The sequence below is a fragment of the Mixophyes fleayi genome, chromosome 10, assembly GCF_038048845.1.
Source record: "Mixophyes fleayi isolate aMixFle1 chromosome 10, aMixFle1.hap1, whole genome shotgun sequence".
Taxonomy (NCBI): domain Eukaryota; kingdom Metazoa; phylum Chordata; class Amphibia; order Anura; family Limnodynastidae; genus Mixophyes; species Mixophyes fleayi.
In genome coordinates, this window is record NC_134411.1 from 94,510,568 (window position 1) to 94,537,205 (window position 26,638).

At 43.2% G+C, this 26,638-nt stretch overlaps 2 protein-coding genes across 5 annotated transcripts in view; one reads left to right on the forward strand and one right to left on the reverse strand.

Annotated features, from left to right (window-relative positions):
• Positions 1–26,638, forward strand: part of SLC7A9 (solute carrier family 7 member 9) — a 46,712-nt gene that overhangs the window by 17,333 nt on the left and 2,741 nt on the right. For all 4 annotated transcript variants that reach the window (XM_075189199.1, XM_075189198.1, XM_075189197.1 and 1 more), the window contains 10 exons: positions 4,156–4,303; positions 12,205–12,447; positions 12,735–12,860; positions 14,740–14,839; positions 16,335–16,379; positions 17,444–17,567; positions 18,207–18,310; positions 18,805–18,901; positions 20,076–20,225; positions 21,477–21,651. In XM_075189199.1, the coding sequence (XP_075045300.1) occupies positions 4,156–4,303; positions 12,205–12,447; positions 12,735–12,860; positions 14,740–14,839; positions 16,335–16,379; positions 17,444–17,567; positions 18,207–18,310; positions 18,805–18,901; positions 20,076–20,225; positions 21,477–21,651 (1,312 nt within the window). The remainder of the gene's footprint in view (positions 1–4,155; positions 4,304–12,204; positions 12,448–12,734; positions 12,861–14,739; positions 14,840–16,334; positions 16,380–17,443; positions 17,568–18,206; positions 18,311–18,804; positions 18,902–20,075; positions 20,226–21,476; positions 21,652–26,638) is intronic.
• Positions 17,189–26,638, reverse strand: part of TDRD12 (tudor domain containing 12) — a 135,427-nt gene continuing 125,977 nt past the window's right edge. The window contains exon 36 of the mRNA XM_075189192.1: positions 17,189–17,621. Within this exon, the coding sequence (XP_075045293.1) occupies positions 17,584–17,621 (38 nt within the window). The 3' untranslated portion in view covers positions 17,189–17,583. The remainder of the gene's footprint in view (positions 17,622–26,638) is intronic.

Consider the following 26,638-nt stretch of genomic DNA (forward strand, 5'->3'; position numbering starts at 1 on the left):
TACGTGTCCAAGGCCAGCTCTATGGGCACCTACGTGTCCAAGGCCAGCTCTATGGGCACCTACGTGTCCAAGGCCAGCTCTATGGGCACCTACGTGTCCAAGGCCAGCTCTATGGGCACCTACGTGTCCAAGGCCAGCTCCATGGGCACATACCTGTCCAAGGCCAGCTCTATGGGCACATACCTGTCCAAGGCCAGCTCTATGGGCACATACCTGTCCAAGGCCAGCTCTATGGGCACATACCTGTCCAAGGCCAGCTCTGTCCGGTGGCTAGAATTTCCCAAACTTTACAAACAGATTGGGCTGATTAGGAGACATGTCGTATATTCCATGTGGTAGGTAATCTCTTTGGTGGAAGTAATGGATGTGGGGGGGGGGGGGGGGGGAGATAATGTGATAAGTGATTTGGTTGGTGCCTATAGGTGGGAGGGGCGATAGACAAAGGGGACCATATAATATTTTGGCGAAGAGTGCCTCTAGAACAGGCTTGGCCACCTGGTGGCTCTCCAGCTGTTGTGAAACTACAAACCCCAGCATGCTTTGTTTATCTATCCTCCTGCAAATCATTATCTCCTTTTCAAAATCTCTCTGGTTGCCAAACAAAATTGGCCGCCAGACACCGTCAGTCTGCTAAACAGACACAGGCTATTGTAGTTTGTTTTATTTTCACAAAAATGGTCTATTTGCTTTTCACATGAATTCTGTTGGTCACATTATGGTTGGAAAAGGGCTGACACGATATATCCTGATCTTGCATCAGAGACTCCTGTAAGGGTATGTAGGCTTATATCCAATGTATGCTGATTTCCCAGTCATTGGGTTCTTCTTAGAGAATATAGAAGATAATATTATATAATATATCTTCTATATTATCTTCTTATATTATCAATATTAATTTTATGGAATGGAAGTGATAAAGATATGATCAGTCATGATCTTTGCTTCACGTATAATCTTCATCTTTTATAGAGGGGTACAAATAACTAGATGGGAAAGTTCCTGCTCAGGAGATCTTCACACTTTTGTTGAACGACTTTTCTATTGTGGATCATTCTTTGAGTTTATTCCACATGAATGAACCAAGAGCTTTTTTGCAAATTGTGTAATTTAATGAAAATCCTGCTTTGTATACTTTCCCTTCTAAATCAGAATTTATTGATTCACACTGTATTAAGTGATGATATAAATGGTGTATCTAAGGCCATGTACCCACTAAGGTAGCCAAACGCTACTATAGTACTACTATTTGCTGAGAATAAAGGCTTGTGTTATCTGAAACTGCCCATAGGAACCATGAAGCAACGTTAAGGGCTAGATTTACTAAGCTGCGGGTTTGAAAAAGTGGGGATGTTGCCTATAGCAACCAATCAGATTCTAGCTTTCATTTATTTAGTACCTTCTACAAAATGACAGCTAGAATCTGATTGGTTGCTATAGGCAACATCCCCACTTTTTCAAACCCGCAGCTTAGTAAATCTAGCCCTAAGTCTCTTTATAAACCTTGTGGTCCAACTACATTTAAGCGCAGCAGAGGAGAGCAGTATGACTGTATATTACATTGTAATCAGGTAACATATAGAGAATGAGCGCTAATAACACTACTTACAGGAACAATATTATGTAACTGAGCAACAGACATTATAACCCTCAAGGTTGCACATTCTTACAGGCTCGGCCAACATTTGTGTTCATCCTGTAATGTTTTCAGGGTAAATAAACATCTGTAAGGTGAAATGGTTTATATTTTATTGCATTTAATGTATTACACAAATTGCTTTGAAGCACCCATAAAACAATCCTCTAATTAGCCAGCAAGTGTGAATTAGCAGGTAAAACGCTCTCATTTATTGTGAGGTACAAAGTCTTGGAGACAAAATGTTAATTCTTAGTCCTGCTGAAGGAATTTATGTTGCACAGGATTTGGGTGAACAGGTCTTTAGGTTAGGTCATGTAACACAAACCTTATGAACTATGGCAGAAAAGGAATCATTAGACAAAGGAGGAATTGGCTCCAATTTGATTAGTTAAATGTTCATATATGTTTTAATAGACGCTATTAAAGTCAGCATAATTCTATGAGAAAAAAATTGCATTGCACACAAGATATAATCTCTTTAGTGAAGATAGACAGAATAAAGGATCTTCCTTGTGGATGTAATACCAATGATCGCTCCACAAGTAAGTTGGAGACCATTGGCGATACGTAGTCATAGATTGAGAGCGGTGGGATTTCTATGATATTTGAGTGGTTACCTGTATAATCTAAGGATTATTTGACCCTAAGCATCATGTACCTGATCACAGCTGATGTCTACCCACAGTTATAGCTTGTTATTATTCAGATGTTGTGTGACAATCTCATTAGAGTTCAGTCCTCATCACCACGACTTATACTGTGAACCAGCCACAGCTTCACTGGTAATAGCGGTGGGACTGTCAATCAATCAATGACAAGTACATTGGTGTGAAAACTACACTGCTTATTATAAGTAATTATCATCATTTTTTAAACAAACCATGCAAGAATGATTTATGTGTTTCATTCAAGATGGTAATCGTGAAAATCGCAACCTGAAGCATTGAAAATAATCTAATTTGACTGATGATGTAACAACGTAACTGAAAGATATGTCCAACAGCTGCGCATGACTTGCAAAAAGTTGACCTGGTTATTTACAAGCTGTGCGACCAAACGCTCCGTAGCCCAGGAAAGGATACAAATATTCCTTCCTACTCTTTTATATAAATTTGAGACGGCAGCCTTTTTGCAGATGACAGATATGCAACAGGGTAGACACACCAGGAGGGGTAAAACAAATGATCAATGATCTAGGTAGACTAGAGGAATGGTCAAGAGAGTGGCATTTAGACTGTAAGCTCCAATGGGGCAGGGACTGATGTGAGTGAGTTCTCTGAACAGCGCTGCGGAATTAGTGGCGCTATATAAATAGTGATGATGATAATTATGGAATAGCTAGTGCTGTTTATCTCTATATAAATATTTTAGGTGCAAAAAACGTGTCCAAAGTGTTCAACAAAAAATATACTTATATTCGGATGTAAAGAATCCGTACTTTACTCCATCGATGAATGCAGTAACCAAACATATTAAAAAATAAAATAAACAAATATAGTGTAATAACATCAAAACTGTGTACTATTTATTAATAATAAATGTATCAAATATGATATATCATTATATAATAGTTCAATAGTGTTGCTCAATTTTCAGAGGATCTCTGCCCCTTCTGTGAATGCACTCACAATGTGAATATAAATACAAGCATCTTCATATAGTAACAAGATCTCTCAATGTAATCCAAGCCCCTTAGGTATTACACTTACAGAGATATTTCTTGAAAGTGAGCATCTAAATACATTAGCTTCCAAGATGTTCCTTTCCCAGATTTTCAATGGATAATTCATATGAGTATATTAATAAATAAAAGAGGGGATTCCGGTAGAATAAAAAGTATAACAAAATTTATTAAAATATATAATGATTCAAGGTACTCCTACCAAACATGTGTAAGCATAATCGCAGAACAAAAATGGCCTTTAATGGTCCAGACCAACTGGATCGCGTTTGTACAGTCAGATATTCATAAATGTAGGAGAAGCCCAGAGATTTTTCCACTTAACACAACCCCACCGACGCGTTTTTGACCCTTTGGTCTTTATCAAAGTAAAATCCCCTTTTATAAAGATCATTGGGTCGAAATGCGTTGGTGGAGTTGTGTGGAAAAGATCTCTGTGATTCTCCTACATTTATGAATATCTGACTGTGCAAACGAGATCCAGTTGGTCTGAACTATTAAAGACCATTTTTGTTCTGTGATTATGCTAACAGGAGGGGAACATTCTACAAAGGAAGAGAACACGAGGACATGCACTGACACTGGGGGGGAAGTAGGTTCAGAGGAAATGTGAGGAATAACGACTTCACAGAAAGGGTAGTGGATAAGTGGAATAGCCTCCCATCAGAGGTGGTAGAGGATAATACAGTAGAGCAATTTAAACATACTTGGGATAGACATAAGGATATCCTTACATAGAAATAAGAATTAAATAGGGTTTGAGGTGACCATAGGTTAACAAATGGTCAGACTCGATAGGCCAAGTGGTTCTTATCTGCCGTCACGTTCTTTGTTTCAGGTCGGTCTGCTCAGCGGGATCAGTCTTATTGTCGGAACAATTATCGGATCCGGGATCTTTATATCTCCTAAATCAGTGCTCAGAAACACAGGAGCGGTGGGACCATGTTTAATTATCTGGTCGGTGTGCGGGGTGATCGGTATTTTAGGTAAGTGAAAACAACTTAAAGCTCCGTATACAGCGGCTATAAAACTTACACACCCTCCTTTTGGACTTTTTCACATTTCTGATATCATGGAACCAAGATGGATTTATTGTTGATTTATACCACAGATCAATGCACAACACTCTGTAATGTCACATAACAATCAACAACTCTAAAAATTCTCCAATTACAAAACAGCTTGTTCGGGACAAATTCATGAAAGTCTTTGCAATCTTCTCATATGTTTCCCACGATTGGAGCTCTTCAATAATATTTTCTTGGATTTGCTTTGAATGTTTTTTTTTTAAATTGTTTAAATCTTCATGATGAAGCTCTTCTATGGAAATACACTAACTGGGAACTCGCTCAGACAGGTGTATTTGTTTCTAAAACAAATTATGTTTCTCTGTCCTACCACTGGGGGACACTGCGTTACCTTGGGGGTATGTATAGTAGGTGGGACTGGAGTTTGGCACTTATAAACTTGTTTGTTCCCCACTATGCCCCTCCTCTGCAGCTGACTTCAGTTGTTGTAAGTGCCTTCTGGAGAAAGGTCACTTCTGTATAGGCTCCTGCCTATACTTAGTTTAGCAGTAGGTTTTCCTGTTTTTATTTTTATTCCTTTTTTAGGTGCAGCGCTGGACTGCAAAGACCCAGTGGAGTGAAAGTCCCCAGGATTTCTTCACTCCTGAGTTCCAGCGCAGGTAAGCAGCACGCTTCCCTTGCACCTCTGCCGGCAGTCTACCCCTAGAAAACAACGAGCAAAGGGGCCATTTATGTTTATTAACGGCCTTATAGACCGCCGGGGCCATGGTTTAGTTATAGTATGCCTTTATAGGCAACTTCATGTGGGCACGTGTAGGCTTATTAACGGCCTTATAGATGGCCGGGGCCATGGTTTATTTAAAGTGTGCCTTTATAGGCAGCTTTGTATGGGGCGCATATGTGTGTTAACGGCCTTATAGGCGGCCGCGGCCACGTTTAAACAGGCGGGCGGGAGTGAGGGTGTCTCTGCCTCTCCTCCCCCCCTCCTCCGCCCCTAGATAACGAGCAGCAGCAGGGGAGAAGGACAAGCATCGCGCTCTGTAGAGGCGATGGAGTCAGTGAGACCGCACGCACCCTGGGCATGGCAGAGCGGCGGTTCTCACTTCCAGCAGCTGCAGCCATATTATATATATATATAGGCTGAGCGGCGGTGAGCAGAGGCGGACATGTTAGGAGAGGGGAGTACACCTCCCCCTCTCTCTCTCCCTAATGGCGCGAACGGTCGGCCATCTTGGATCCGGAGCACACACACATCAGTGCATGCTGATCCAGACTTCTGCCTCTCATCACTGGGTAATGTAGTATCGTTTTTAATTCTGTTTTTTAACGATTGTCAGCCTGTTTGCCACACAGTCAAGACCTTTATTTCAGGACCCTATGACTGCTGTATATATTATAGGATTACCTATTAGACAATATGGTAGTTTCCTATCCTCCTGTGACATATTTTGCTTGTTGGGTAGATGTACATTAATATGGGAATACATATCTGTATAATATTCCATATGGTGACTGTGGATGGACTTTTTCCATAAGTCTCGTAAAGGGAGTTTCATGTATATACACAATCCCTTTTGCTACGTATAGCCTGTGTTCATAAGTATTGTGGTTAACTTTTATACAGTTTTCCAAATATATGTTATGTCTGAGGAATTACCTGAGGGGTAATAAACACGCTGTTTTACATTCTCAGCATTATTTATGTGGCACAAAAATAATATACAGTGTTATCCCGTGGTAGGCGGGTTGGTCTGTATTGCATTGTGGATATGTGTGCGTAAATCCTAATAGCACACACACATATATATATACATATATATATATATATATATATATATATATATATATATATATATATATATATATATATATATATATATATATATATTACCTGTTTTAGAGATAGAACAGATTTATTCTGTGTCTTTTTCTTGCTGTTGTATCAGGTTACAATAGGCGAGTCTTCCAGGAGTAGAATACTCGCTGGTTGGCATACTCAAAAAATGTGTGTGTATATATATATATATATATATATATATATATATATATATATATATATATATATATATATATATATATATATATATATATATATATATATGTGTCTTCAATTTAATTGTTAGACAATGTTATAACCTGTTACTTTGCCTACCATTTCCTTATGTTTTCTAATGGATCAACTGGGAAATAGGAGTGACATTATATATGTGCGAAATGTAATTTTTAAATGATCTTTTCCACAGCTTAGCCCGAATGCCTCGGCACAGACTGCGGGTCTACAAACAGGGTGCTGCCATTTCGGTGTCAGCTGTTTTGCAGAAACAGGTCTGGTCTAAATCACTGTCGCTTCTGGTGGCCGAACACATTAAGGGGATTTTTAAGTCTGAAATGGTGCGTGAGTATCCCCCTTTTTCATGCTTCTACACACGTTTACACTGTGCTAGTTAAGCACCCACACAGCTTATATCTGTCCGCTAACACAGAAGCGGCATTACGCTGTTCAGGTATAAAACCATCTGCACAGAGATGCTGTTGTTCACCATCTTCCACAGATGTAGAGGATTTTATCTTGGACTGTTGCCACAGTCAAAATAAGGATGTTGTTCATTCCTCACCAGAGGATGTCTATTTCCATCTTGTTTTACTATCAAGAGGAATGTTCTTGCTGATTACACTTACGAGGTGTATAATCCCAACTTAAACTGTACCCAGTTTTTGCATTTGCAAGACTTGCAGTCTATCCTTGGTTTTCAATTTTCAACCTAAGCCTTACTGACACCCTAGTTGGGAAAAATGTTTTTCCTCATATCTTAGACTCGGTGTCTGTCTTTTGTCAAAGACCAGGTAGACAGTATTAGACTGGCTATGTTTTTCACCTCCCATAACTCTCCAGAGTCAATACAAGGGAGGTCCCTGTTGGTGACAATCCTGTGGCTCCTCTGTACTCTTGTTCTGCTGTCCCCAGCGGGAGCAGATATAGAAGTCCTCCTACGCAGAGCAGGGGCTGGTAACGGGTTTTATCTAGCGGCTCTCGGACAGAAGTGCTCTAGCCTTTATTCTCATTAAGGGTTAATGGGGTGGTTTGTATTCAGCCAACAGCATCATAGCTGGTAGGCATACAGCTATTCAGCTATGATACCTATAGTTAGCCACATGCTTACAGCACTTTGTTCCAATATCAGAACTCTCAATTTGTACTATTACAAATGAGTATCCAAAGGCTTCTGGCGGTGGGTGCGCTTTCTTTGTTTTATGTCAGCGACACCAGGCCATGTTTACGTGTTCCATCCGTTGATCCCCTTTGTTGGTGTGAGGTCTGGGTTCCACATTCCGAGTCAGGCTTAGCCTTACAGGGGTGGTTATAGTTTATGTGCTGTGGAAATCAGGTAAACATCCTTTGATTTGTGGACATTCCCCGAAGGTGGAAGTTATTTATTACATTCAACGCTTAGCTTTCAGCTAGACGTTTTCAGCCAGAACATTATACTTGCAGCCTCTCAGCAAGAAGCAGGGTTGCAATATTGGCTTCACTTTGAGCCTACCCAGCTCTTCGTTTATTCAAACACGATATAAGCGTTGGCTCATGCCTTATCTTCTAGTTCGGGGTTTTCAGTAGCTTACTACTGAAGAACACGCTCATCTCTTTTCTACACAGTTCCAAATTGCTCCTGGCAGAATTTCCTTTCAGTATCAGGAGTTTCTGTTTTGCAAAATAGGATACGAAGTTTCTACTTGTATCTTTGGCTCTCCTTGTTCGTAACATCTCCCATGTCTCAACAGGGAGATTCTTATCAAGGAAGGCTGATTTTAGGGCTTTGGACGTGCATAGCACCCCTTTGCCTTAATTCACTAATTTACCTTTCGGGTGGTGCTTAGTCACATTGTTTTTATTAGTGAGTCAGTTGTTCTTCTTTTACAGAGGGTCAAAAAACCTGTAGAGATTCGGTCTCAAAATGCAGTGCTGTTGCATATTTGTAGCACTCATGCAATTCCCGTATCCTAATGCAGGATAGGGGTCGACCTGTGTATGGTCGGAGGGGTGTTCCTTGTGCCATCCTATGGGCCAAGCTAGACCAACTTATTATTATTATTGAGGGCCGAATGCCTTAGCAATCAATCCTTTAACAGGTAGAGTGGATTACCTCAGGGTAATACCTTTGTACTCTCCTGGTTAGGTCATTGGGCTCTCTAACAGGGAGCCCAGGTTCTTTTCACATGTTAACCTGTTTTCTCTATCGGCTCTCAATCTAATGACCCTCAGGTGGATTTGTCCATAGCCAAGTCGGGTCTCCCTATAACTTAGGAGGTGATTCACAGCTCCTATTTACTAGTGGGAGTTCAAGAGTTTCTAGGAGGGGGCGCATCCCAGCTAGTCTGGTGGTCTGCCGTATGTCTCGCAAAACAGTGTTCTACTGTTTTAGGGGACTTGTGTTGTCGTCCCTCTTTTCCCGTTTTCAGAGCGGCCTCATCTCGTAGTTCGGCTCTTTTTATTTTCATCATCTGGTTTGACGCTGTGGCGTCGGATGGCTAACCTTTCCGGCTAGAGAATCCTTACAAGGATATGGTTGCTACCTTCAATTCAGCGGAAGAGATTCTTTCTCAGCTGTTTTCTTTGGGCTAGAAATTATATTCGATGGTGTAAATTTCTGGAATTTCACACGTCCCACTCAGGAATCTTTTAAAGAGTTTTCTTTACCAGCTGGCTTCTATGGGGTCTACGCCCTTCTTCTTTCAGCGTGCAGCTTCCGTGGCTCTCTGTCTAGCTCAGCGGAAGGTTGTTTTGCTTAAGTGGTTTCTTTATGCTCAGCCCACCCTTGGTTGGTTGTGGATTTCCAGGGAGTCTAGTTCTCGTTATCAGGAGGCTTGCTTTGGCCTCCGGTGACTCTCTGAATTAGTTAAACTGTTAGCTCATGGTATGAGTGCTTCCTGGTATATATGTCGGGCTTACGTTGTTAGCTCTCTATACGAGTGCTCCCTCAGATATCGCTGAGTTAGTTAAGCTGTTTGCTCATGGAATGAGTGCTCCCTTGTTTATCTGTGAATGGTTTAAGCACTGTATCAGTGTTCCCTTAGATATCACTGAGTGGCTTAAGCTGTTGCATCAGTGTATATGGTGGTCCTTTGTATATCATTGGGTGGATTGAGTTGTTGGCTCAATGCAGGCTGTTCTCTTGGATGTCACATCTCGTAGGGGATCTGGGGCGAGAGTGTGTATGGCTCTTCCTCATTTTCTTTATCAGAAACTTAGTGGCGGTTCGAGACATAATTGGTTATGACCATTAGTGCCTGCATTCCACTGACACAGAGATTGTAGTTCATCATTCTTGTGCCTCTTCTATTTGTGTAACGTTTCTCCGACGGGAGATAGTTTGTGCTCTTGTTCGCACAGTTCCTGTTTAGGAATTTAATGCCCATTTAGCCTCTCTAACGCTAAAGAGCGTAGGGGGGACAGGGTCTAGGTGGTCTCTTGCCACTGCATCACGACCAACATTCTGCCTGTTCCCCTCTGCAGGTTCCAGTGACTTTCACAGTGCACTTTCCAGGAGGGTTGCAGCTTTTTGTACGCCACAAAAGCGTCATTTAATGGCGCAGTTGTACAGAGTGGCAGCGTCTGTTTCTGCTGCATATTGTTTCTTTGTTGCATGCCTTTGCATTCACAAATGCAGGGGTTTGAACACAAAACATTGTGCACAGCCGTTCCAGAGCATTCCGCCCTTGGACACAGCTTTGGTAGCTCCCCAAGGTAAAGCAGTGTCCCCCAGTGGTAGGACAGAGAAAAGAGGATTTTTACTCACCGTAAAATCAATTTCTCTCACTACACTGGGGGACACTGCGCGCCCTCCCTTGCTCTGAAAGTAGTGCTATCTTTGGTGTTGCTTTCTAAATTGCTTCTTCTCTCTTCCTGGCTCGGTTATACAAAACTGAAGTCAGCTACAGAGGAGGGGCATAGTGGGGGAGGAGTCAGGGGAACAAACAAGTTTATAAGTGCCTAACTCCAGTCCCATCTACTATACCCCCAAGGTAACGCAGTGTCCCCCAGTGTAGTAAGAGAAATTGATTTTACGGTGAGTAAAAATCCTCTTTTTTGTATTTGTAATTAATTATGAATTCCTTAAGATATGCCTTTAAATATCACCTATTTACATATGTAGACCACTGTAAGTTTCTCAATCAGTTTTGGGGCCAATGCGCAAGTCATCTTCCAGGAAACAATGTCTGTCCTTCCTCTTACCTGGCTTCTTTATGGAGAACAGGTGTATGACCCCGGATCCTCCTCCTCTTCCTCCGGCTTATCTCTCTACAGCCAGATTATGTAACATTTACCATTCACTGTGAAATTAAGAGATTTTTCCTATTCCTTATGGTAAATGTTCTTTGCTATGCAAGGAAACTGACCACTCTCTCCTATAGCCTGTCCACACCACATATATGAGATGCTGCTTTTCTAAATTGTCTGCACACATTTAAATAACAGCGTTGGACAGAATCAATGATCCAGCATAATATAACAATCACATAGGCCTAACTCCCCATTCACACTGTCCCGTGTCTTCAGTGTCACCCGTTTTGTTTACATCTCCCCTCTAGATTGTAAGCTCTCACTAACAGTGCCCACTCAATTCTGTCAAGAAGGCGCCACAAATTACTTATGTGACCGTTTAATGGATCACTATACTATTCAGTGATAGCTGCATTGAACTGTTCTGTTAGGGAATGAAGTATTCTGTCCTCACTCCATTACTGACCGCTGACATCCCTCGTGTATATTTAGGACAGAGTCCTGGTGAGATCTGGTGCAGGTGAATGGATAACACTGTAGTCTCTCGCCCTGTCCCTTGGCATGATTTAACCACAAGCCAACAGTCACTGATGACTGACACAGCTCCCTTCTAACATTACTCCAGATGAGTAAGAGAGCATGGTGGATTTACACATCAGACCATCTGATGTGTTAGTGAGGACAGGGGCAGTGACATGATGTGAGGAGGGGAATGGAGGCAGCAGGAAGCCACAGACCGAGAGTTATATAGTAGAATGAGCAGGGTCCCCCAGCAGCACAGAGTATATCAGGAGATGAGTGATGTGTTAGTAAGGACAGAGCTGCATGTGACAGGGGCAGTGACATGATGTGAGGAGGGGAATGGGGGCAGCAGGAAGCCACAGACTAAGAGTTATATAGTGGAAGGAGCAGGGTCCCCCAGCAGCACAGAGTGTAGCAGGAGATAAGTGATGTGTTAGTAAGGACAGGACTGCATGTGACAGGGGCAGTGACATGATGTGAGGAGGGGAATGGAGGCAGCAGGAAGCCACAGACTGAGAGTTATATAGTGGGAGGAGCAGGTTCCTCTAACGGTTTGGATACTGTGCTGTTACAGACACCCCTATTATTATTCTCTTTTATTTATAGGGCGCCACAAGATATCCGCAGCACAATACAGATTACAAACAATAAGACTGCACAAGGTATAACCGCACAGAACAATAAACGAGTAACACTGTAACGACTAAAGCTCTGAGCACAGCTAATAGTATCCAGCTACAAGACTGAAAGGAGAGAGGGGAGCAGGGTGAATTAGGCACAAGCTGAGAACCTGTACCCAAAGCTGAGGGCACAGATAACCGGTAAGGAGCTAGTGAAGGTGGTGGAAAGATATGCAGGAGCAGAGGCAAGGGCGGTAAGCCTAAGGAGGAGGTGGCCAGTGTAGCTGGGGCAGCAATAATAGGTAGTGATCTATATGAACTAATATCACTACTATGCATTGGAACATATGGTCTTTTATATTAAGGCATCAGTGACGCATTACATCACATTTGGAAATAGAATGTGTAAGATGAAGTTTGTTGTTGTGTATTTCCAGGCGCTCTGTGCTTTGCAGAACTCGGCACAATGATAACCAAGTCTGGGGGTGAATATCCCTACCTGATGGAGGCCTTTGGACCTATCCCAGCCTTCCTCTTCTCCTGGGCCAGCGTCATTGTGATGAAACCCTCTTCGTTTGCAATCATATGTCTGAGCTTTGCCGAGTACACGTCAGCGCCATTCTATCCCGGCTGTGAGCCCCCGCAAGTGGTCATCAAATGTCTGGCAGCTGCCGCCATCTGTAAGTATAGTGTCTTCTACTGACGTCTAGGGATCAGGACAGGAGGATACGTGAATTCCCAGGAATATTGGTACCACGTGGCTGCCTCCGCGCAGACGGCTCCACCTTAAGGCTGATTCTTTGGAATATACATAATAACTTTAAAGCAGTTTTGGTTTTTTTATACATATTTGTGAGTTTGTTGCTAACAGTTCATCTTGATATTATAAATGACGCTTCGGCTGTGACATTGGCGATATTACATCGGTGAGATTGATGTTTGCTCTATGGCGTCTTTTATCCCGCAGTGTCCATCACGGTGGTGAACAGCATGAGCGTGAAGCTGGCCAGTTATGTGCAGAATTTCTTAACTGTGGCCAAGTTGATCATCGTTGTAATCATCATCGTTAGCGGCATCGTCCTATTGATACAAGGTGCGTTCTATCTCGGGATGAGTTATGTTCAAACACAATCTACCATCAACAGAAGAGACAAATAGACTAAGGGGGGAGATTCAGTTACCGTCACAGTCCCGCAGGAGCCGCGCGCTTAATTTAAGCGGCCCCTAAGCGAGGGAAGTGGAGTGAGCGAGAGGGAAGTAGAAATTGAAGTAACATATAGAAAGACGAGCAAAGCATTCTGTCTCGGTGCTCACTTCTCTCTCTCTCTCTTATAACATTCAATCTACTTCTCTCTGAGAGAAAAGTAGAGTAATAGAAAGAGACATAGGGCTAGATTTACTAAGCTGCGGGTTTGAAAAAGTGGAGATGTTGCCTATAGCAACCAATCAGATTTTAGCTTTCATTTATTTAGTACCTTCTACAAAATGACAGCTAGAATCTGATTGGTTGCTATAGGCAACATCCCCACTTTTTCAAACCCGCAGCTTAGTGAATCTAGCCCATAGAGTGTCAGAGAGGGATGTATAAGGAGAGAGAAATAAAATGTGGATTAAAAATGGGTAATAGAGTGCGCAGCAGCAGAGTGGGAGGTAGGGTGCTCAGCAAGAGTGGGGAGGTAGGGTGCTCAGCAGCAGAGTGGGGAGGTAGGGTGCTCAGCAGCAGAGTGGGGAGGTAGGGTGCACAGCAACAGAGTGGGGAGGTAGGGTGCTCGGCGACAGAGTGGGGAGGTAGGGTGCTCAGCAGCAGAGTGGGGAGGTAGGGTGCTCAGCAGCAGAGTGGGGAGGTAGGGTGCTCAGCAGCAGAGTGGGGAGGTAGGGTGCGCGGCGACAGAGTGGGGAGGTAGGGTGCTCAGCAGCAGAGTGGGGAGGTAGGGTGCTCAGCAGCAGAGTGGGGAGGTAGGGTGCTCAGCAGCAGAGTGGGGAGGTAGGGTGCTCAGCAGCAGAGTGGGGAGGTAGGGTGCTCAGCAGCAGAGTGGGGAGGTAGGGTGCTCAGCAGTAGGGTGCTCAGCAGCAGAGTGGGGAGGTAGGGTGCTCAGCAGCAGAGTGGGGAGGTAGGGTGCGCGGCGACAGAGTGGGGAGGTAGGGTGCGCGGCGACAGAGTGGGGAGGTAGGGTGCGCGGCGACAGAGTGGGGAGGTAGGGTGCGCGGCGACAGAGTGGGGAGGTAGGGTGCTCAGCAGCAGAGTGGGGAGGTAGGGTGCTCAGCAGCAGAGTGGGGAGGTAGGGTGCTCAGCAGCAGAGTGGGGAGGTAGGGTGCTCAGCAGCAGTGTGGGGAGGTAGGGTGCTCAGCGACAGAGTGGGGAGGTAGGGTGCTCAGCGACAGAGTGGGGAGGTAGGGTGCGCGGCGACAGAGTGGGAGGTAGGGTGCACAGTAACGCTTGATACACACCTAAGCAATTGTCACACAGATCACGATTCATGACCACTTGTTCAGATATAACAAGAGAGTGTTTATGGTCCCACAATCATGTTTTATCATACCAAAGCACACTGTATCTGTTGGTTTTATAAACTTCCTAAAAATCACGATCAAAGATGTCGAGCAAATGTGGTTGTTTTTGCTGCCTTGTAAAGAGAAGTTTCCCTTTACAAGGCAGCGCTGCTTTAAATTTAAACGTCGAAGACGCCGAACTCGCGGGTGTTGAAGAACCCGGAGCTTCATACATTTACCCCCTGATCTTTTCATTAGTTGGTTATGACAGATGATCACAGATCTGAAGGTAAATTGTGTAGGTGTGTACACAGGAATTGGCATGATCATCGGGACTTTCAATCGTTGGTGAATTCATTACAGAAATTGCATCTGCAGTAAGATTGTATATGTATGTACCCAGCTTAACAGAGAGGAAGACAGAATGCACAGACTGTGACACGCAGAGGTTATTGATGTCCGTTATTTTGTCTTTTCTCCAGGAAACACACAGAACTTTTCAAACAGTTTTGAAGGTTCCAGCATCACAGCTGGGGGGATTAGTCTGGCGCTATACAACGGCCTGTGGGCATATGACGGATGGTAAGAAAATCTACTCTATAATTACACATTGGTGCTGGGTCACAACCCATCTTCACCTGACAGCCCTTTTAATAAAGGGTGCAATGAACTAGCTGCAAATAGATTCTTCCATTAGTACTAACCACAAAAATATCAACGTCATTTTTGCAGACAGTTCAGCACAACATCCTCTATAAAACTACGTATTTGGAGACCAACAAACACATGATAAATTATTGACATTCAAAACAATAAACTTTTTTAAACTGGAGGCTGGTTTCAGACATGGCGTGGAAGAATAATGATTACAATGTTGCTGGATGGGAGAATAGGCTCTTGTGTACTATTTATAGATGTAAACTGGGTGGTCAGCAGATCAGATCTTGTACAGGAAGTAACACATTATTCTCACACAAACAGTGTTGAGTGTGAGTAATACCAGGCAGTTTATGTGGTCGGATACAATGGTTCAGACCGTGGCCCAAGTGTCTCTGCGCTATAAGTGGAATGTCAATAGCCTCAAAATTTGCAGTTATTCCTTAGAAATAATATCCATGCACATTAAGGGCCTTATTTAGAGTCGGACGCATTCTGCGTCTAAGATGTACATGAAAGAGCAGGAGTGGGAGTGTGCTGTAGCTTGGTAGGGTATTATGAGTGGCATGTAACCCGTTGCGTCCCACTCGTAATACCCTACCAAGCTACGACCAGTTGCCATAGCTAACTACTTGCACCACCTAATTCCTGCTGCACTTTTTCTGTCTTTTTTGAAGTGTGTTTCACCTGCATCTTGATCCAACTAGGGTAGTTTTTGCGGGTAGACGGCCATAGTATCTACATTATTCACGGTCACACCTACATAACTCCGTGTTTCACCCTTTCCCTCGTACTGAGACACAACTTGTCGCAAGTGTACACTGCGTCTGAAAAGCAGACGGAACTGCTGGTTACTGCGCATGCACGTCAGTGGAAATGTGCAGGATGCACCTGTAACAGACTTTTTGTCCGACTCTAAATGAGGTCCTATGTGATGACTTTAGTGTTTGTTACAAGTAGTTATTTATATGTGTTATAATATCTATTTAATAATGCAGAGTGTGTATTATTGGGGTATAAGGAAGATCACAAGGTCAGAGGATGATTGATGCTTTCAGACAGTGAACTACAGTTACTATAAATATCCTTAGTAGGTAATATATATTTTTCCTGATCAATAATTTAGTATGAAGATCACTTTTATATTTGTGTATTATATCACTTCTCACCCTTTTCTTATCCTACAATTATTAATCTTTTCCCATACTTCCCAATTATAACAATATTACCTTTGTCACCTCCTGTATGTATTAGAAACGGTCTTAGAGCATTTTATTAAGTGATCTTCATGCTGTTGGAATGTAATTATCCAGCTGCCCCCGGCTACAAGGGCCACTCGTCCTATAAACAGATTCTCTGCCTGATAATACGCTCTCAGTGGGATCAATCTGACATCTGTGAATTATTTCATTCCCTCTAGGAACCAGCTCAATTATATTACAGAGGAGCTGAAGAATCCATACAGGTGAGACGTGAACGCAGGAAGCTTGATGTGATTTATTATAAGGGATGCAGAGAAGTAGAGATTTAAATATTGATTTTGCAGAAATGAGTTGTGAGCTTCTAACTCCTCTTCCGTCATCGTGGACTCCAGGGAAAATTACAGCTGAGATCTTTAAATAAATCCTGTTATTTAAAATGTGTGGACAGATTTAGAAGGGGGTTTGATGTATCCTAGCTCAATGTTAACAAAAACCAAAACATCACGTGTACTACAGGGGCGGTACACCTGTCAAACCGTAACGCAGGTGTCCTAAGGCGACCTCAGGGAGGACAGGAAACCTCCCCTGGAGCAGAAGGGCAAAGCTTTTGCCCTTCTGCTCCATGGAAGGTATCTGTCCTCCCTGAGCTCGCCTTAGGATTTGGTTTATTCTCGGCATACAAAGAAAATTGCAATTGTGCTGCCTGCATCGTGACATGATTTATGCAGGTGCAAATTTAACGAGGGCCAATGTGAGAATGGACTTTAAATGCCTATTGTAAGGTTCATTGTTCTCTGGGACAGAGGCCTGTAGATTGTTTCAATAGCAGAACCAGCACTAGTCTTGTTTTTTAAGACACGTGTTTCACCTAATGATAACGGACCGTGTGCTGGGCAATGTGAAGCTATTTGTTTAGTAGAAGTGGATAAAATAAATTTCTAGTCCCTTTTATATAAAATAGCAACCAGTGGCATGCCTACAATCATAACATCTCCTGGTACAGTGTATATAAATGAAAGTATTTTCATGTACATAAATCCACCTAAACCTCATATAAAAAGTCCTTTATTAAGAAATGAAAATAACTTGGGTTCATTTTTAATGTATTACAACAGAAAATTGGCAGGTTATTTATTAAGGGGCTAAAATAAAATAAATCCTGCTCCACCTTTTGTCTTTCATCTGATTGGTAAGAGCCAACAACAAATTCAGTTTGTAAAGTGTAGATTGAAGGAGCAATGTGAATGTGCTGCCATCTAGTGGCTTTTTCTGTCATTACTCAGATATGAAGGTAAAACATATTTTTTTTTTTTTTACTTCGTCACAGAAATCTTCCTCTGTCCATCATACTTGGGATTCCATTGGTCATGGCCTGTTATCTGCTCATCAATATTGCCTATTTCACGGTGATGACTCCTACAGAGCTCCTGCAGTCTCCGGCCGTTGCTGTGGTATGTTAGCAGAGTATTATTCCTTCATCGTCTGGGTCACTATCAACAGGAGCTCTGTAGCAGATGGATTGTGTTAATGTGACTGTAATGAGAAGCCTGTGGCCACAACATATCTCTCACCTCTCCGCACGTAGTATATTCTTATGAAGCCCCCAGTACACCTTACACTGTATGTTTGTCACTGGCCCTTAGTAACCCCTCTCCATCCATACCATATAGTTTTTAAAATTATTTCTACATAAGGTAAAAAAAAAAAAAAGACGTTGACATCTCCAGTGTTTTGTGTAACATATGTTTTGTAGGATAATCACTATTTTTAGAATGGAGATGTATTTACAACCATAGTAATATTACACTATATATGTTACTATTTATAAAAAGACAACATTGTACATGCCCCTATACTGAATGTAGTATACATTGGGCTCTGAGCATTAGTGTGAGTGGGAGAACTGAACATGAGACCCAGGATAGTCACCATCCGCCACAGCTCAGGGTGTGAACCTGGTTGGTTTGACCAGAAGTTGGTGGGTAACTGGTACCTCTATACTGCGGCTCCTCACGGGTGTTGTGGAAACGAGTTGTAGTTAAGACACTGTGTTGTTTATTCCCCAAAGTACATTTTCTGCTTCCTTGCAGACGTTTGGAGATCGCGTCCTGCACCCAGCAGCCTGGATGGTTCCATTATTTGTGGCATTTTCTACAATTGGATCCGCAAACGGAAGTTGTTTCACAGCCGGCAGGTTAGTCACAGTCTACCGCTATGCCCTGATTGGACACAGACAAGCACACAGTCCAATCAGAACAAAGCCCAGTCTGTAGCTAATCAGTCTCCAAATAGATATATAGTTCTGAGAGTGCCATCTACACTTGGTATCTACTTATTGATTACTTTCTCTCTGGCAATTGCTCTCATCTGTTAGTGTCCACTAATATTATAAAATAACATTGTTTTCTTCATACACACATACATATATAATATATTTTTTAAGACCTTAGTTGACAACAAATTGATGGGCAGGTCGTATGTCTGAGCCCATCTTATTGCATATTGATACTGTGGCTAAACTCACATATTGTAATCTACAATTTTTTTCTTGTGGGTTTCTATATAGATTTTCTTTGTGTATTTTTTTTTATAAAAAATAAATAAATCCAAAATCAAATAGTTAGAAGTAATTAAAAGTTGTTAAAAAACACAAGAAATGAATATAATCCTGGTGTTTTCCTTCTGCAGACTGACGTATGTGGCAGGACGTGAAGGGCACATGCTGAAATTTTTGTCTTACATCAGCGTGAAGCGCCTGACCCCGCTGCCGGCCATTGTGTCCTATGTAAGTCAATGTGATAAATATCACATCGGGGTAATAATATCTCATCTATCTGGTCTTTCAGAGCAATTAATTCGGCTGAGGCAGGTAGGGGCAAACGGAGACTAAAAAGCAGCCTGGTTTATTGCTATGATGACACAACAGAAGAAAATACCGTGCAGTTGTCATTAAATAACAAGAGAACTTCCTGAGAATTACATTCATCATACAACTCAAGAGGAGTGGGGTACTGTGCACTTGTCTATATATCATACGAGCCCACTTCTTGGACTTCCCCTCCAGAAGATCCCGGAGTGGAGCTTCAACGGAGAGTGATGATGCGATTTGTATCACTAGGCCCGCCCACCACTGCACAATCATGCAAATTGCGCCCTCGCTCTGCAGAGGCGGGGCCTGGTTAGGCAAATTGCATCATCAAGGCTCCTGCCCACCACCCAGTATACAAGAAAGAAAAGCAGGATCCGGGAGGGCTGCCTACTCTGCTGAGAGTCTCCAGGACATTCCGGGAGAGTAGGTAGCTATATTTTGAGTGGTTCTGGGTAGCTGCACCTTATAGTATAGACCTGTACAGAAAACTAACATTTTTCTGAAAATCCTAGAGGGACATTTATATTGGCATATAAATATATATATATATCATCATCATAATTTATTTATATAGCACCAACATATTCCGTAGCGCTTTTTCCCCTATCTATGATGTCATAGGGGGGTCCCTCGTGACATCACAGGATTTCCTCTGCTCAGTGGGGAGATCCAGCAATCACTCTGAACAGAATGTACAGTGATTGGGTGGCCAGGTCTGACCACCCCACTGGAGTCCACGGCTGTGATTGACAGCTGAATTCTGGGTCTGTAGCTGTCATAATAAGGGGCCCTTTATAAATGTGACTGCAGGTTGCTAATGTAAATATGCTGTTGGCAACATGATTAGAACCTATATACATTTATTGTGTAGACACCATTTAAAAGGAGGGAGAAGGGGGGGGATTGTCACGACATCCTCTGCACAGTGCAGAGAGGTCACCAGGAAGTGGGCGTACTCCTATGACTGTGACTGGCAGACTATAGGGTGCACTTGAATACACACACAAAAAATATAAAGTGATCATATAAAATATATGTATATTAAATTAAATGTGTGTGTATATAATATGTATTTCTCTCCCCTCCACAGGGTATTATCGGAATGATTTACATTATCCCTGCTGATATTAACACCCTCATTAACTACTTCAGCTTTGCTGTATGGATTTTTTATGGATTAACCATCGCTGGGCTTGTCGTTATGAGATTTACCAAGAAAGATATGAAGAGGCCAATAAAGGTACATTATATATTACGTAGTCTCTCTTCCCCGCAGAATGGAATCTATAGGAAGTGTCAGCCTAATAGATAGTATAGAATGATGAGCATATGAGTGATAGAACGGATGCTTGGCTTCAGTGATTTTATGATATATTATTACCAGATCACTCAATCACAACACGACTGTGCTATGTACAGCAACTGGGAGAGATGCTGGTTTACATAGATGGGTGTAATCGCACTCTGTGATTACAGAGGGTATTAATCATTACACAAGCAACACATATTTTGGAATAGCAAAATGTAAACGGATGTGGAAAGCTATTAGTATGGTCCCAACTGCAATTAACATAATCGATGTGTTAGAGCTCATGCAGTATTCCATATAGAACCTGACTTTGGTAAACGGCTCTAAATATCACACAGCATCGTGGTCATTCATCCCGGTGCCTGCACAATATTCAGCCCCAAACACCACAATATCAGACACGCTCAGTATCCCAGTGTTTAGGGCTGAGCCGCGGTTTACAACTTTATTTGTATGAACAACAGCTGTGTGCAGACAGCGAGGTCAGATATTCACAGCAGTCATGCAGTCAGCAGAACATGTCATGTTCCGGAATGATGTATGAGCACATTAAACGCTTGTCTGAATGCAGCCATCAAACTGTCAGAACTGTGCAATCTGACGCCACTATCTCATTACTAAACAATTGCCTGCCTGTGTGTCATTGATTAGAACAAGGTTTCCTAACTCTCTTACTTAACTCCATCTACATATAGTTCTATTGTCCAGACAGATTTATTTTTTTATGGCTTTGGCTATGATAGATAAGATCATGTTTGTGCATTTGGTACAGATGTATCTACACATATCTGTGGTCATATTGTATGTCAGGGTATATAAAATGGAGGCAGAAGTCCCTGCACCTGGTTGTGGTTTAAGGGCTTTGTACACAGGTGAAGTCATCTGTCCAAACAAATTTAATAATTACTGCACCTGTTCCCACTGGTGGAAGCTCTGAAAGATCTGGTGCCGATAGCTGAGGACCAGAGTTGGGTAACCTGTGGTTCTCTAGTAAGTGTCAGCGTGCCCTGCCAGTAAGAGCAACATTCCCTCTGCTCATGGGGTCCTGGCTTGCTGCAACTTGTGGTTCTCCAGTTGACGTACATGGTCCATGACCCTGTTCTAGATACCAGCACACTACAAGGCTTACTGTACACTTGGGTAATTGGCAAGTAATTCTGTAATGGTTTTTTCTTCTTTCAGATTCCCATAGTGATTCCCATTGTGATGGTTCTGGTCTCCGCTTATCTAGTGTTGGCTCCCATCATTGATGAGCCTGAGTGGGCCTATCTGTACTGCGTGCTCTTTATCTTCAGCGGACTCATCTTCTACTTCCCCTTTGTGCACTACAAGGTCAAATGGGCTCAGAAGATAACAAGTAAGTTATAGTGTGATTTTACCGCTGCATCGATCATGTGACTATTCTTATGGCTATGCTATTTAATTAATGGGTTACAGCAGAAGATCAGGGCGTAACTCTTTTGCCCGCCAAGAGTGCGTGCCAATTCTGCAGTTCGCATGACTGGGCCAAAACTTCACGGTAATAGCCTTTGTTACGGTTGGTGTATCGGGTCATTTTTACATTGGTTTTCTTCTAGGATCATATAGTGGAACAAATATAGTGAGTATTCTACAAAAGAGGAGGAATCTGAAAATGTTCTTAAAAATATTTCTGAATAAAATTCTTAGGAAATCATTTCTCCCAAAATCATCTACATTTTGCTATGTAATAAAAGCTCCCAGTACAGACTATGTAGCTGCAGAAGATTCCACAGTAAATAGTCAAATATGTCTTTTAATTGAGTAAAATGAGATTTTATTCAAAATGGTAACTCTCTACCTGAAAACATTCTATGGTCTCTATGGAAAAGGTTGAGAGGGGAATTCTGAGACAATTAGTATTTTATATTGATATCTGCATTTCCAACTGCCCTTGTGTCTCTATACTTAATTAAATTATACAAAACAACAGTCAACAATCGCATAACTCGTTATTTTAATTGCACTATTTGATTGTCTTATCACCTGAAATTTGTTAGCACACTCTTTACAAATGACTGATATTGTAAGTTATACAATTACATTGCTGAAATATCTGTTAATGCCTTTTTTTAAAACCAAAATAATCACTCGTATGTGATGCTGATGTTACTTTATTTTTCTATGCAAAATGTACAATCAAATGTAAATTTAAAAAAATAAAAATAAAAAATGGTATTTTTCTATTTATATTAAATCATTGTCTCTGAATCAAATGGGGGACACGGAACAGGAGCTTGGGCACTTTAAATTTACTGGCAAAAGCTCAAGCTCCTCCCCCACTGGCTGCTAGCAGGTGCAGGGCTGGTTGTTTTGGTAGCTGCTGGGGCAGATTCTTTCTGTTACTAACTTTGGATTATCAGCAAGAATGTATTTTAACGAATGGACACCCGCTCGTCCATAACGACAGTGGGTGCACAATGGAGGTACCGCCGTCAGTGCCTGCTCCCAGCGTGGGAATGCATCTGGGGGGAACCTGGTCACTTCTGACAAAGGTGCTGACCGGAATCCCAATGCCTACAGCCTTTTGTACCAATGCAGTGCTGCAGAGTAAGCTGTGGATTTCAGAGTCAGGCGCCAGGGTCTGCACCAGGGAAACAGTGGGTTCCCCAGGTGACGGGGGGTGGGGGGATGGTAGTTGTTTGTTTTGCGTCAGGTGGAGGCTCCCTGCTGGAGCTTGTTCAGCACCTTCTCCTTGACATACTTCCCACTATGGCAAGCCCAACAAAATGTGCAGGCACACTGAGCCAACGTGGGGCAGCAGCAGCTCCTGTCTCCTTCCAATCAGACCCTATTCCTACAGGGGAATTTTAGTTTGGGCTGTGTTTTCTTCTCTCTCTCGTTCTTTAGCTTCCCTCACTTCTTTCAAATGTCTAGCAAGGGGAACATTTCCAGGGCTCAACCTGGTAGAGCAGGCAAAAACCACTTAAAGGTACTGTTATCTGGCAAGGATGAGCTATGTGCAGCATGCGAGGTTAAGGACCAGTGTCCATGATCACCAGTGGGAGCTGCATCTGACACACCAGCGTGGACTCGGGACCTGGCTAAGTCAGTGTATGGTCTGATGCAGGTCTCATCAGCCTTGAAAAGGACTTTGGATTCTGCTTCCACATCCAGAACTGTCCGTTTCTGACAGTTATATGGTTCTGGGAAGAGTCCAATGCAAAGCTTTCCTCCCAGGAGGAAGGAGAAGAGGTCTCTTCAATCACCAAAGAGGATAGTGTGCAGGAACTGGAGCCTTTAGTGCATGCTGTTCAGCAGGTACTAAATATTCAGGACAGTGAGGAGCCCGAGAGCTCAGACAATTCACTGTTCAAGAGGCAAGTGCTGTTTGAGATGTGGTTTAAACTGGATCTCAGGTTCCAGGTTCCACACCACTTAGACGAGCTGACATGACGTACTAGGAATTTTCTCCTCTGGTAGATGCTCCCATAGCTCGTCTGTCAAAGAAAACCACCACCAGCCCAATCCCTAAAGTTGGTAACCGTAAGGATAACATGGGAAGCTGGAGGTTTCCCTCACATACACTTTCACAGTCGCAGGGGGCATACATTAGACCCAACTTAGTCACGGCTTGGTTAAATACAGTGGTGGAAAGGTGGTCAGAGGAGTTGAGTGATGGAACATCCAGGGCGGATTTGCTCACCATAGTCAAACATTTCCATGAGGCTTATAAATATCTACGGGAAGCAGCAATTGACGCTGAGGTCTCACGAAGTCCATAATCTTTACCTCAGCGGTAGCCGCAGGCAGGGCCTCGTGACTGAGGGCCTGGAAGGCAGACACAGACTAAAAAGATTCTGGAGTCACTACCTTTCTTGGGGAAGGTTTTGTTTGGTCCTGAGCTGGACAAAATCATCTCATTAGCTACAGGCGGTGGGAAAGCTCTTCTTCTTGCAAATGCTCCCAGGCCTTGTGGCTCTAGTTTTCATTCCTATGTGTTAAAGATCATAGATCTAATCAGGCCTCCCCAAAAAAATGGTTCTTCACCACAGTTCTTCCCAGAGACCCAGTAAAATGTTGGGCACTGTAGGAAGCCGCCCCGGAACCAGTCCGCATGACGGGCATTTTGCTCCTCCGCTGTCGTCAGTGGTAGGAGCCCGTCTCCTTTTGTTCAGAGATCGGTGGTTTCAGTCTATCACTGATGTCTGGATTCGGTCGGGGGGTGGTGAATCAGGGTTACAAGATCGATCTGATCGGTCTTCCTCCCAGACGGTTCTTTTCCACAGGGCTTCCGGCTTGTCCAAGAAAATGATTGGCGTTAACAGAAGCGATTCACTCTCTTCTTTCGTCCGAGGTGATTATTCCGGTCCCTCATTCTCAAAAAGGTTTGGGGTTTTTATTCCAACCTTTTTCTGGTGCCAAAACCAGACGGCTCTTTAAGACCAATTCTCAATCTAAAAGATTTGAACAGCCAGGTCAGAGTGCCCAGCTTCAAGATGGAGCAGTTAAGCTTGGTCATTCCCGGCATGGAACAAGGAGAATTTATGGTGGCTCTAGACATCAAGAATGCATATCTCCATGTGCCTATTTGGAAGGGTCATCAGTCTCTTTTGAGGTTTGCAGTTCGATCAGAGCACTTCCAGTTTTAGGCTCTTCCCTTTGGTCTGGCCACAGCCCCACGTATCTTCACCAAAATCATGGCGGTCATGGCTGCTTTCCAGGGGAATTACAATCATTCCTTACCTGGACGATCTTCTTTTAAAGGCAGATTCTTCAGAGAGGGTTCGGTCGCATATTCAAGTTGTAATCCAGACTGTGGAGTCTCACGGCTGGATTTTCAACTTCAAGAAATCCAAGTTGATCCCATCCCAGCGGATGGTGTTTCTGGGTCTTTTATTCGGCACCCAGCTGCGACAGGTGTTCTTTCCTCAGGACAAGATTCTAGCCTTGCAGAACTTTGTGAAATCCCTGTTGGTGGCAAGAAGATCATCGGTTCATTTTTGCCATGAGACTTCTAGGCAAGATGGTATAGTCATTCGAGGCGATTCAGTCCGCTCGGTTTCATGCACGGCAGTTCCAGTTGGAACTTCTGTCGCAATGGAACAAATCCCATTGGAATCTGGCGAGTCAGGTTTTTCGCCTGTCTCCACAGACGCATCAGTCGCTGCTTTGGTGGTTACAGAAGCAGAATCTCACCAGGGGATGCATATTCTCAATTTGGAATTGGACTCTGATAACAACGGATGCCAGCCTTCCATGTTGGGGGGCTGTCTGTCTTCACGCTCGGTTTCAGGGCTTTGGACTCAGAAGGAATCCAAGCTTCCTATAATGTCTTAGAACTGCGAGCAGTGTTTCATGCTCTTATGAGTGCGCGACACTTGCTGCAGGGAAGTCCAGTGAAGATTCAATAGCACAATGTCACAGCAGTGGCATATCTCAACCATCAGGGCGGCACCAAGAGTCCCTTGTCCATGCGGGAGACTCACAAGATTTTTCAGTGGGCCGAAGCTCACGTTACAGCGCTCATGGCCATCCTTATTCCCGGAATAGAAAATTGGGAATCAGATTTCCTAAGCAGGCAGACTCTGTACCCGGGAGAATGGTCCAGAGTGCAGTTAGTGGAATGATGGGGTCAGCCGGATGTCTACATGATGGCATCTTGGTTCTGTCCCTTGGAGGTACCGCTTAGTGTACCTTTTTCCTCCGGTAGCCATGCATCCACGAGTATTAAAAAAGGTGAAGAGAGAGGATGTTCCAGTTCCTCTAGTGGCGCCAGATTGTCCGCGCAGGGCCTGGTACACAGACATGCTCTTCATGGCAGGAGGTCGGTCGTGGCGGTTGCCGATTCACCCAGACCTGTTGACTCAGGGTCCCTTTCGGCATCTAGGTTTGCAACGTCTGGCTTTAACGGCATGGCTGTTGAAGCCATGATCCTAAGAGATAAGGGTTTTTCCGATCAGGTGGTGCAGACCATACTCCGTGCACGGAAACCGGCTATGGCAAAAATATATCATCGAGTCTAGAAGACATATATTGGCTGGTGTGAAAGGAAGGGATATCCTATGTCTTTTCGTCTGGCCAGGTTACTTGCAGGACGGCTTGGATGCAGGTTTGCGTCTTAGTTCTCTTAAGGGTCAGGTGTCAGCAAGTTTTCTTTGAAAGAAGACCGAAAGACTTGTCATACCTGATGTGCAAACTTTCATTCAAGGTGTTCTCCATGTACAACCTTCATATGTTCCTCTGGTTCCGCCATGGGATTTAAATCTGGTGTTGAGGGCTTTACAGCATCCACCGGTTGAACCCTGTGGATTTCAAATTTCTAACTTGGAAAACTGTTTTTCTTTTGGCCATTTCTATGGCACGCAGAGTTTCAAAGCTTGCGG